The 13,473-nt window shown below is 38.7% G+C and overlaps 1 protein-coding gene across 1 annotated transcript; it reads right to left on the bottom strand.

Moving 5' to 3' along the window:
* Positions 1 to 581: 581 nt before the first annotated feature.
* On the bottom strand, positions 582 to 10,226 carry LOC139980336 (coiled-coil domain-containing protein 169-like). The gene is made up of 7 exons (XM_071991942.1): positions 9,979 to 10,226; positions 9,061 to 9,143; positions 7,399 to 7,553; positions 4,949 to 5,047; positions 4,549 to 4,602; positions 3,497 to 3,615; positions 582 to 2,640 (listed from the first exon to the last, which is right to left on the bottom strand). The coding sequence occupies exons 1-7, from the start codon at positions 10,065 to 10,067 to the stop codon at positions 2,541 to 2,543; spliced, it is 699 nt and encodes a 232-aa protein (XP_071848043.1). The 5' UTR covers positions 10,068 to 10,226; the 3' UTR covers positions 582 to 2,540.
* Between the last annotated feature and the right edge of the window lie 3,247 nt (positions 10,227 to 13,473).

The following is a 13,473-nucleotide window of genomic DNA, read 5'->3' as shown; positions in this document are numbered from 1 at the left end:
ATACTGGGGTATCAATTAAGTATCAATCATTTATTCTCTTGGAATGTAAATTTAGAAGTCTTTATAGTTTGGCCAGACTAGTACCTCACAAACAGCATAGTAAGGTATGACTGGTACCTCACAAACAAGTTTGACCTGACTATACATTGCAAATAGCAGTTACACCTGGCTATTACCTCTCAAACATAGAAATGCATAGTGCCTCAAACATAGCATAGTTGCACCTGACTATTACCTCACAAACATCATAGTTAGAAATGCATAGTGCCTCAAACACAGCATAGTTGCACCTGACTATTACCTCAAAAACATAGTTAGAAATGCATAGTGCCTCAAACACAGCATAGTTGCACCTGACTATTACCTCACAAACAGCATACAGACATGACTAGTGCCTCACAAACAGCACAGTTATCACTGACTTGTACCTCACATGCAGCATACCTAGGCATTAGTTAATTTGTATAGTTTCATGGTAAGTTCAAGCTAATTGACAGATAGCTCATCTATGTTAGTGGAGGCTTAATTTATTCATAGATTTGCACAAAATATGACAAAAAGTTCGAAAACTAACTTGAGGATTAAGTTTTCTTTGACATGTTTATTAGACAAACATACAATTCAAACATACATTGTAAAGGATATGAAAATTTAATGAAAGTAAATATAGATCTTTGTTTTATTGCACAATGACAGACTCTTAAATATGGATATTAAATTCCTTAACAGTACAAAACATAACTCAAACCCAGTGATATTGTTTTAAATATTTGGCATTATTACCATGACCTAGTTAAACCCTCATTGCTTGAATATTGGATCTTTATACCAAACTTATTAAAAGTACACTTCACTGGATGTTTCACTTCTGTGCTTTATTTATACCACATAAAATCCTCTAGTAGAGTCCAACCAGTCAGAATTAAATAAACATTAAGGCCATCTGGGTTTACTCAATATTTTAGCCTACTCCTACTGAAGGAATGTCTTTGCTCAATAGCAACATTTCCAGTTCATTTTGTATAATACAATCTAGCACGTTAAAGTTATTTAGCTTGACTAGTCAAGGCTAATTACAAAGAATGAACTAAAAGTCAACAATTTGAAAATTGTGTCATGCAGATAATTAATTTTTGATGACTGAGTTAAGTTGAATAAGTACCTGCTGATTAAACACCAACTGGTGGAAAAATCTAGGCAGGTGTCTTAGTTTGAACAATCTTACTTTGAGAAATACTCCTTCAGTTTTTGTTAAAATTGCTGAACGACCTCAAAGAGCTGTTTTAAGATCTAAACAAGCAACATCAACAAACTTCTTCAAATAAAGGTCTCATTCTGCAATTATTTGTGCTACTTACACATCTTGAAAGTGAAGATCAAAATGTACATTGTTTTATGCCCTTATTGTTTTACCTTGTTTTTGGTAAATTAACCCCAATTACTGTACCTATCTGGCATAAACCACTGTGGTATCACATGTTACATCAGTCAGATAAAGATTGAAATAAATATTATATAAAAGAAGGAATGATATTCAATGAAATAATCACTGTTAGCTTTGAGAGTACTATTTAACAACAAACACATATTGTTTTGGGTTGTACATATATAATATAATTGTATATATATATAATATGCTATAATAACATTCTGAATAACATCTGGAAAATAAGGCACTTAGAAATAACACATACTGCCATTTAAGAGTACAGTGACATTTTATAACAATAGGACTAGCCAGTTACCAAATATGGTGTTCATAACACAAAACAATACATGTGACAGAAACATTTCTAATAACAAGTCCAATCTTAACAAACAAACTTGTTTTTGAAATAGCATCACCTTACTTAGGAGTGTGGTGCATGACTTCAAGGTTATAGATGTGTCCAATGCTAAAAGTGGTTTATTCTGAAAAGGGCAGACTAAATGACTTTTCAAAACTACAGTATGAAAAGGTAATGAGGGATGTGTGACCTGATTAATTCACTATCTATCCGTAATAACTAACTTTGCGATCCGCAGTATAGTCATTGCGGACTTTGCAATCCGCGGTCCCCCTGACAATTTTTCAAGGTCAGGGAAGGGAGTGACCATAATTTTCCCTTTCAGAAAACCAAAAAGAGTACTATACAACAACACTTTAATATTGCAATGGCACATTCTTCTTCAACAGTCCCTAACCATAAGGTACAATTTTCAGATGATTGTGAGGACCAACCCCTCCCCCCCCCCATCCCAACTACCTTCCATTGGAAGGGACAAGCTGGCTACCAGGAAGATATCTTCAGTTTTTTTGTTGGAGAGATAAGGTGTTTGTGTGTGGGGAGGGTGTGGGGGTGGAGGGGCAGTAGTTGCCTACATAGAATCACCCAAGGTAAAACTGTTGCTACTCTGCAATAATATTATATGTAACCTTATCAACTAAAAAGATCAAGGTGCTTGACAGCAGACCTTAAGTCAAGAGCACAAAAGATTTATAGACATATATTTATGAGTTGTGTAAATACTGAAACCAACCATGGTTACATCACAATTGTTCAGCTGGAGTGGTAGTCCAACTTAGGCAATTTCTTCATAGCGGCTGTTCTCTTGATCGGACCCTTCCGAGGATCCAACACTCGATGATTATCAGGTACACTGTGAAGCAGAAAGAAGAATGAAACTTGTCGGCTGGAATCCTGGAAAGTAAGCTCAAAGTTCACTTTGATGCCATGAACAGCATTGAGTTGTGTTCATGCTGGAATTGGATAATTATCAATGACTTTCCTGATTCATTGTTATATCTGTTTCGAGGAGGAACTTTTAAGTTTGATGGGGGCAGCAAAGCATACATTAGGCCACCATCTACAATGTACATGAAGAATAACCAAATGGAGGAGGAGAGGTCTTCAGCTTGAATGAAAATATCTTTTAAGCCGTTCATGTGTTTCCTTCAAACCCTCTAAATAATTTGAAAACCATGTTCCCCCTAAACTACCTCAATGTATTACATATCACACTGAAAGGTAACTAAAGTAGCTTTTCCTTTCTCTCTCTCTCTTCACTTAGCTCATAAGTTTACTTTTGTTTCAACTTACTTTCCATCCAGTGATCTAGATGCTTGTGACTATGGGGGGGGGGGGGGGCGGAGGGAGGGGGGTGGATGCATATCCTCTCGAACCTAAGTTTACTTTTGTTTCAACTTACTTTCCATCCAGTGATTCTAGATGCTTGTGATTGGTGGGGGAGGATGGAGGGGGGTGGATGCATATCCTCTCGGACCTAAGTCTACTTTTGTTTCAACTAACTTTCCATCCAGTGATCTAGATGCTTGTGACTATGGGGGGGGGCGGAGGGAGGGGAGTGGATGCATATCCTCTCGAACCTAAGTTTACTTTTGTTTCAACTTACTTTCCATCCAGTGATCTAGATGCTTGTGACTGGGGGGGGGGGGGGGAGGGAGGGGGTGGATGCATATCCTCTCGGACCTAAGTTTACTTTTGTTTCAACTTACTTTCCATCCAGCGATCTAGATGCTTGTGACTGGGGAGGAGCATATCCTCTTGGACTTTTGCCGTAGGTATCCCACTGAACCTTAGAGCCAGTCTTCAGGTGGCCTAACTTCTGAGAAGCCTGTGTATCAAAAAAGAGAGATTTAGTAAACTTACTGTGAGATATACTGATCATCTTCTTTACAATCAAATATGCTTAGAAGAATTCATATCGCTACAATTCTAGAAATTTAGCTAAAATGAAGAATATAGTAATTTGAGAGACTATTCTGTTCCAAATCCATTAACCTAGAGAAAAAGCTGTTTACCACCTGCAAAACTGTTCTGTATGAAAGTGTATACTGATAAACACGTCAACATTGAACAGCACTAATATTCAACTTACTGTACATCTCAGCATGATTGAAAGTGCAACAACCTTGTCTGAAAATGAGCTAGCCTAGCTAATTATTGACTGTAACAGCCCTGCCTGAAAATGAATTAACTAAGCAAACTATTGACTACAACAACCTTGCCTGAAAATGAACTAACTATGCTAATTATTGACTGCAACAACCCTGCCTAAAAATGAACTAACTTAACTAATTATTCACTGTAACAACCTTGCCTGAAAATGAACTAACTATGCTAATTATTGACTGTAACAACCCTGCCTAAAAATGAACTAACTTAACTAATTATTGACTGCAACAACCCTGCCTGAAAATGAACTAACCTAGCTAATTATTGGCTGCCACAACCCTGCCTGAAAATGAACTAACTATGCTAATTATTGACTGTAACAACCCTGCCTGAAAATGAACTAACTATGCTAATTATTGACTGTAACAACCCTGCCTGAAAATGAACTAACTATGCTAATTATTGACTGTAACAACCCTGCCTGAAAAGGAACTAACTATGCTAATTATTGACTGCACATACCCCAAGGCTGATGACACATTATAAGTAACTATACCTTTCCGTATCAGCAGGTGGCCAAGTCTGCTGAGTTTATATCCAACAAATTTCAACATTACTGATTGAGTCAGTGAGAGCGGTCACATCAATTTACCTGCTTTAGTTCTGTAATGTAACCTTTTCTTTCTTCATTTGCTTTATGAAAAGCCTGAGGAGAGAAAAAAAAGTATATTACTGGCATCACATTTTGTGATTGGTGGACTTAAGCACACCCGTAAATATATAGTAGCACATGTGGATATTGAAGGGATGACACACACCCCTAAATATATTATTACCAGCACATCTAGTGATTGGTGGAATGAAGCACACACCAGGCTAAGTATATTATTAGCATCACATTTTGTGATTGGTGGAATTAAGCAAACCGCTAAATATATTATTAGCACATCTCTCCAAAACCCCAGTGAACTGATAAGGCTTAATTTTTGTTCCGATGCACCAACATACTTTAAATGTTATTACTTTACCACAAGATTCAGTTCATACATTACCTTTGATTCTTGATCGAGTCTCCATTCATAATCCTTCAGCTGACTGGTAAAACTTGCTTTCTCTCTCTCCAGCTGCTTGGCAAGTTTCCGTAAGCTGGCCTGAAAGAATGAATAATAACACGTCATCCTTATAAATCAGATTATTCAACATAATAGAACAGGGAAGTTTGTTTTCTTGCACCTTGCCACTGCATGCATGGATCTGCTCGTACAAATGGCTTGGATTTTGTTGTACCTATGTCGGACACTTCCTAACAACTTTTTGAAAATGCTTCTTCATGGAGTGTGACGATTTTTAACCATTAACGTCTTAATGCAAAATTTGGAGTGATGTTCTCTTGAAAAATAACAAATCTCTGTATTTCCTCTGATAGTTTTATGTTTTAATCACAAGTTTTAACAAAAAAGGTCTGCAAGAAGAGATAATCCAGTCATAATTGAATTCATATATTCACCGTTAAGGAAGTAGAAACAGTTCATTAATTGTTTTAAAAAAATGCAACATTCATGTATCCTTTTCCGATTTTAATTTAAGTATAGATGATTTCAGCTATTTAGGCTACACAATCAAATAAGCAAAGATACATGTTCATAAGTTTAGCTGTTCAACAGTGTCTCAATACTATCATAACTAATTAAAATAAGAATGCACCTGTTTACACAAATAGTAAGCTTATTACGACCATACCATACTAAACAGATCATACCTACTACATAGGGTGGCCACTTACTGACATTATATCAAAATGGAGGACACATCCAAGGGCTTCAAATGTCTTGTCAGGCTGCACCCATGGAAAATTAAGTCAATGTGCTCGGCCTTTTTCTTGTATATATTATGCAAATGAGACTACAACTCTATTTGCCCAATTCTCTCATGCTGGGCCCTCCATATCTTCGCAGGCCCCCAACTGACCCCTGCAGAAGCCCTAACAAGATCACATGGGCTGCAAAAGTCATGAACCATGTTTCTTAGCTAGTTGGAAGCCCAGCAGGTTACATGTTAATACTTGCAAAGTACAGAATCAATAAGTAAACAGATCCTATTAACTGTACTGAGTTTGAACTTGGTAAATGTTATATGCATACTTGTACAGTACAGTACATACTGTATACAGTACAATAAGAGTTTTAATAATGTGCAGACCTATAGCCACAGGATTTCAGAATGTTTACGTGGACCAGTGGCGGCGGAACCGGGGGGGCTTGGGGGGGCTCAGCCCCCCCCAATAAAAAAGTTGAGGGGGCAAATGCTTGATTAGCCCCCCCAATATTTACCAAGGCTCCGAAACGTACATCTGCCCATTTTTCAATGCATACTTGTCGATCTGTCCGATGCACACGTATACTCTATAGGTGTAATCATTTTAGTAATTGCTGGGGGACCCTCGGCCCGTCGCTTGGCTATAGACCACATTGTCACCCCAACCGCGTCTTCACGCCCCGTGAAAAGTGGAAGCAGTGAGTGTGAGTACCGGTAAGCGTAACACAACTTCGTCTTAGGCCAATCACTTGCCTCATTTCAGCCAGTTCTCCAACATCCCCTTACTTAGTGGCGGATCGAGCGTCCATATATACAGTCAGGGGCGGATGCCCCCCCCCCCCCTCTGACGGACTCAAATGGACTGCTGGCGCCCTTTTCAGCTTTTCACTACTTTTTACTTATTCGCGATTTTTGACTATTTTATTGCGCTCTCATATACCTATTGACATGTGTCATATTCTGTTGGTGTATTTTCCGACAAAATGGCGACGACACCTATTTATTCTCTGTTTATCTGCAAATTAGCAAGGCCCCGGAAAGGGTCATTTCCTGCAATCTCGGGAGTATCTTTACTCAAAAATTTTCTGTACGCTCCGCGCCAACCTGTGGTGGCGCTCCGCTTAGATAGTGTCGAAAGCGCCCCTACAGACCATTCTTGCCCCCCCGACAATACGCCTAGCCCCGCCACTGCCCTTACTACACTCAAAAACGTCTTTGCGAGTACACTACGAGTAATAGCTACTCTCTTAAAACACCATGGAATATACAAATTACAATGTTTTTACAGACTTTACGTGCAATCTGAGAAATTGCAGGCTTGAGACCCATATTTTAGGGTCAGGTATTCGCAGCATAAAACACTCGGGAAGTGCCGTTTCCGGCCATCTGGGGGTTTGAAAAAAACCCAAAATTTTCTTGTAAGCTCCGCGCCAACCGATGGTGGCGCTCCGCTTAGATAGTCTCCACACATTAGCCCCCCCAATAATTTTTCCGTTCCGCCGCGCCTGACGTGGACTTGTTTAATTTTGCCTCAAATCCTAATTAATACTGACTGGCATACATGTTTGTATCCTGTGAGAGGTACAGTAATGCAGGATTTGAGGACAATGCACTGAATTGCAGAACTATCTGGCCACCCTATACCTCCTATACCTATACCTACACCTATACCTACACCTATACCTACCTCAGACAACTCATCATAGGTCTTCATCTCGTTCTCATAGTTGTCTTTAGCGCTCTCCTTACACTTCTCCAGACGTTCCTGAAGAACGATCACCTGCTTCTGCCAAAGTTGATTTAATTCCTCCTGATTTTCGAATCTTGTTTTCCACTCATTACCTGAAGTAAAAAAAAGGGATTTCTTGTGCTTGAAAGTAAGGTAGTTGGATTCTAATATAATATTCAAAAAAATAAAAAAATCAGTCAATAGAAGAAGTGTAACACTTGCACAAATTAGGAACCACTTAAAACAATCATGTGACTTCTTTCTTATTTATATCTTCTGTCTGTCAAGATATTGACACGCTCACAATAAATAATTGTACCGTATGGATAGTGCATACTAAAACAGATGATACGCATTCTATTCCTTCAATCTTCCCTTACAAGCTTTATTGAACACCATGTTTTTTCTAGACAATGACTTTTCAGCTACAGTACTGTATGTAGTCCTTTTGAAGCTCCCATCAACCTTGTCTTTGGTCTTATCTACAATGTGCCATTTGTAACATCAAACCAAAGATTTCCCTAAAATATATGTTTCTAATTAATGAGAATTCCTTTCCTTTTTCTGGCCTATGTCACATGTCCAAAACATTTATGCTACACTCAAGGTCTAACCACCTGTTAATAGTTATGATCTGTTGGTCTTAGGGTTAAAGAAGAAAGATTACAACAATACAGAGTTTCAACTGTTTGCATCATAACAAAGAATACACAAGTGAGATTTAAACTGGATTGAATACAGCAGCTGGTTTTACTAATTTATAGCTCAGTAAAGTGTTATGACAATAGCATTACAAAGGAAAACATAATATACAATAAACAAAACAAAAATACAATAAACAAAATGAAACAAAAATGTTGTCTGGCTATTTGATATGTTGCAACATGCACATTGAAGGGTATGAAGACTCTCGCACAAAAACACGTCTCATGCCGGTAATCTGACCTAGTTTCAAATGAGGTGTAACAGAAGTGTTAGACACCACCATCAATCCCAGAAAATACACACACAGGTTGCTACCGTCAGTAATTAGACACTAGTGTTCAGTCAAAACATACAGCTACGGTCAATACCCACAACACACCGTACATAGCAGCGTGGACATCTCAGGTCTAGATAAAAGATAACAAGGTATCACGCTTCATTACTGTCTTTATTTTGTAACGACAAGAAGAAAACAACATTTACAAGCAACGGAAAGTTAACTTTTTCAGAGCGCGGCACTAGGTTTGGGCCAGTCTTCAATGCCTTTAATGGGTAGTAAAGTATAACTGCAGTTTCATATATGTGGAAAGTGCTGTTCATACAGTTATTAGCTTTAAGATATCTTTGGTAATTAACAAGGTTGCAGGTTCATGATATTAATAATTTTATGATGAAATATTGTGACTATACATTACAGCACATAGGCTGGGGAAGGGGAGATGGTGTTGGATGGAAAACCAGGGCACAAGGATGATGGGCCAGGTGGGGGAGAAGCCAGTGTTGGAGGGGATCTTAGGGAATAAGGGTGATGGGGTGGGGGAGAAGCCAGTGTTGGAGGGTATCTTACCAGGGCAAAGGGTGATGGGGGTGGGGGAGAGGCCAGAGGTATTACAGTATGCATTGACTACATCTCACCCTCATCGATTACACTGTTGTATCTCTGTTCCAACTCAGCAATGGTTAACTGCAAGTCTTGAATTGATTGGTTAAGCATTTCTCTGAAAAAAAGAAAGTTAAAAGATCAAAATTCAAATTAGACAATAGTCCATTTGATGGCAATGCTAATATGGCAAAGGGCAGTTAATTTAAGCTGCAATATTGGGTAAACTACCCATTGAGGGCCTGTGGTGTGGGCTGAGCAGAAGTTAGGCTAGGCATCTAGTCCTAGCCTCGACTTATGATAGTATACTACTAGTATAGTAAAGGCTTCATAATTGACGCACCCCCGTAATTGATGCACCTTCAATTATTACTAGCAATGATACAGCAGGCCACCTAAACTTTTTGCAGTCAAGCAGAATGACATATTTCATGAGTTTGAATCTATTTCAGCTATTTGCTGACCAAATTGTGGTATTTTTTGAGCTTTTAACACCCTCCCACCAGTTTTACACATTGTTTGGTCATTTGGAAATCTTACTCCCTAAAAATAACCAACATTACCTCAATATGATAACACTGCAGTCTGAGCTTAGAGGCTCAGAGCATAGCAAACAGCATCTAAAGTCAATGGATGTATACTAAGGCCTACACTACAGTTAGCATTACAACGAATGTGTCAATTTAGGGGTATGAAAGAACTTGACACGGCAGACATTTTGTGGTCAAATTCTGCTCAATTGTACGGTGCATAAGCACAGAACCTTAAATATTTTGAGATCATAACATTTCTGAGGAACTACACATATGAAAAACACAACAGTCGAGTGATTTGGATTTTTCCTTGATAGATATATATCGTTGATCAAATCCTTAAGTGCGTCAATTATGAGCCCACCATGCTACTAGTAGTAGCAGTATCCTTCATATGCTTTTTATTAAAGCATCACTTACTTCATTTGCTTTTCTTGTGCCAGTTCGGCTTGCAGTCTATCTAAGTCTCTTTCCTCGTCAGTCTGCTCGAAAGGCCTTTTGTTAGCCATTATTCTCAAACTTTAATGGATAGATTTGGCAACGTAACAAGCTCCTATTCAGAAATCCAGATATATTTGATACTTCTAGTGCTACTCTTTCAGAACTATAATATGCGCGATATCAATTTAAATCATCATCAACTGTACGTTCGCCGTTCAACCACACAGTACTGTTGTATGTACTTTCATTGTTTATAGTGTAGTCCATGGGTAACTATGACGACGTAAAATAAGTTTAGTAATATCGCCCTCTAACATAAACACATATCAGCGCAAGCTCTTTTGGCTCTGATGAATATGTTCCACAAAATTTCATCCATTTCTGTGAGTTGTGATATGTCGCTCCAGTGCGAACTCTGAACAAGAACGACCGGTTTATTAACGTGTAAGAGAGATTATATAGGGAAAATAATAACTAATGACCATAGGCGTAGGAGCCCAATTTGATTTGCGGGCTGTAACGACTTGGCCGAAAAATTTAACCAAAATTGTTCGCGCGTTTCGCGCGCGTTCAACATGTTAATGTGCATATCATATGCGCATGCATCGATTATAACATCGCATGCCAATGTCATATAATCATTCGCCGTATTATTACCCTTCCATATTGGTTATAATTATTGGGGAAGTCGTTAAAATACTAATGATAATATAATATCAGTTTAACCATTGAAAAACACATTGCAAATTATTTTTCTTTCCGTAGGTTCCCGAAAAATTCTCAGCATATTGCCCAAATTTTTACAAAAAAAATTGGGTGGGGGCTGTAGCCCCCAGCCCCCCCCCCCCCCGCCTCCTACGCCTATGCTAATGACAGCTGAATATGTCCTCTTTGTTCAAAGTCTTTCTGTTTATATTCCTGTGTGAAAGTAAGTTGGCCTGACGTTTCGATCCTAGCAGGTTCTTCTTCAGAGGCTAAATGACAAGTTACAGTAACAGAAGGGACTAAAACACGCACAGAATACAGACAGGTTAATGAGCATGGTGAACACAAAGAGATAGATGTAAGGGGATTAGTAGACAAGGGATGGAGAGAAGAAAGCAACAGGGGAAGAGGAGAGGTAAGAGATAAACAGCGGAGGGACAAAGAGAGGATTAAGGGAAGGGGGTAGGGAAGGTTTCAGAGGAAAACAGTGGAAGAGGCATTTAGCGGCATTTAGAAATCGATAGCAGATTCGTCATATAACCACATAGGCAACAGTAGCGCCCTTCCTCAAAAATAAACAAATAAATAAATAAATAAAAACTAAGAATGATGAAGTGGATGGCGCTCAATGCAAATTGGAATTATTTGGCCAGAAATTCAACATGGTTTCTAATTTTTGTCTGACAGTTTTAATCTTGATATAAGTTAAAGAATAATTGAAATCGAATTTCTGACGAGGTTATCGTTAAGAATGACCTGATTAACGCGGCTTGAAATAACTAATGGCAAATCGATCAGTTTAATATATTTCGTCGTCAAGCCTAACATTATCAAGAAAAAAACAAACAAGGTTTCCCTTTGTCATAAAAGTGTTTCACTCCTTGGAACTGACAGTAATTGTACCGTTATCATTTTAGGACGGTCACAGAGGTGTGTGGAGTGGAGTCGCCAGACATTTCAATCTTGGGGGACAGGGAGTGGGAGGCACAACACTTACTTAGGGAGGAACAATGTTTATTTGTAAATGCCGTTCTAGGGAGGAGTCTAAAGGGAAGGGTTGTCCCCTGGTGAGAATTTTTTTTTATTAATTAAGGGTCCTTATATGCAATCTGGTGCTATATTTTGCAACTTGAAGTAACTCTATGTTTAAAGAATTTTCGGGCTTAGTCTGTCCGATATTTATGTTTTCAATTGAGGCAGATAAAGTTTTTGTTTGAGTATTTTTTGAACACTACAAATCGCATAGGAGGGGGGGGGGGGCACATGCATGGGGAGCACGATTCTTTTGGGAGGGCGCGTGCCCTCAGACAACCCCTTGGCGACGCCACTGTGTGTGTGCAATTATAATTGCTCCGTGCTCTCAGTGCTGTTGTACAACATGTATACCTGCCAGTGGTCGAAAGTAAATACATTATAATGACCACACTAAATCATGGTTAATCCAACGGCGATAGCCAATTGATTTCTCAGTTATTTTGTCAAGCCTAATCAATAGTGTGATGTTTGCATTTTAAGTTCCATACCGGTAAGTAATCTCAAGAAAGTTTTTTTTTCGTTTCTTGGTTTACATATGACATTGAAACTGTTGTGTATTACTGTTTTCTGATGTCAAATTGAAATCTTTGGATATGTAATTGATATCAGTTTTTGCGTTTGCTGGTAAGGATAACTGGATAAGGATAATTCTTTCCGATTTACTGACATTTTGACGATTCGTGTTAATGTGCCCAATTCCGTTACCTATTATATGCTATCGTAAGTTACTGGCCTATCTAGCAGTTGGCGTATGTAACAGTATGCCTATTGGCATATCTAACAGTATGCCTAATACCCTTCCTAGCAGTAGGCCTATCTAGCAGTTGGCCTATCTAGCAGTAGGTCTATCTAGCTGTTTGGTCTATCTAGCTTTTCTTTTAAGCTCATGATCGAGGGTGTCCAAATCATAGAGAGCCTGGACACGAAAACCAAAACAACTTCATCCACTCTCAACCCTATTATGCAAGACAGTATAACCGTATGATCATGATGAAGCTACGTCAAGTTGGCATCATGGGTCCCTTGGTAGGGGGGGGTGTATTACATGTATGACGATGGTTAAGGTTGTTGAGCGATCTACAGCATTGTGTATCTGCGTTGATAAAACCCACAGATACAACACATGGCCTTAGCCAAAGATAGCAACTATTCACTTTCAGCCATATAAAAGGATATGACATGTGTGTCGATCTAGAGATAGTGGCAACTTATTCTTGGAAATAAAACGTTGTTGAACAGCGCTTTCTATTTTCAACGTGTACAACACCGTCAGACCAGGGACTCGAGCTGCTACTCTAACCATCTGTTTCACCTCCATGCTCTAACGCAGATCCCTGGTCAGACCACATAAATAGGCCTAGATGTTGTATACTGGGGGGCAGAAGTTTAATCTTGATACGTTATATTTCAAGAAACAATGAGTGCTAATGGTTTTGCATAGCAATGGCGGTTTTCAAGATATTGACATTAACCACCTATGAACTGTCACTCCTCTGCTTCCTGCCGGGTTCCCGGTTATGTCATTGGAAAAACGGTAAAATAACATCGAATGCACAATGTTATTCAATTATATATTATTTCTTTTTCACTATATAGTTCATCGCCTACCGGTATACAGCTTAATTTCATCTGCAGTGTGTTGAGACAAAAGTTCAAGGCTACACATTCAGAGCGTAGTTCACAAGAATGTTAAGAACCACACAGCAAAACTGCAGTGTGGTTTCGATTATGAAA

The sequence above is a fragment of the Apostichopus japonicus genome, chromosome 14, assembly GCF_037975245.1.
Source record: "Apostichopus japonicus isolate 1M-3 chromosome 14, ASM3797524v1, whole genome shotgun sequence".
NCBI classification, from domain to species: Eukaryota; Metazoa; Echinodermata; class Holothuroidea; order Aspidochirotida; family Stichopodidae; genus Apostichopus; species Apostichopus japonicus.
Note: the sequence above shows the minus strand (reverse complement) of the source record. Positions and strands in the feature narration are given on the sequence as shown.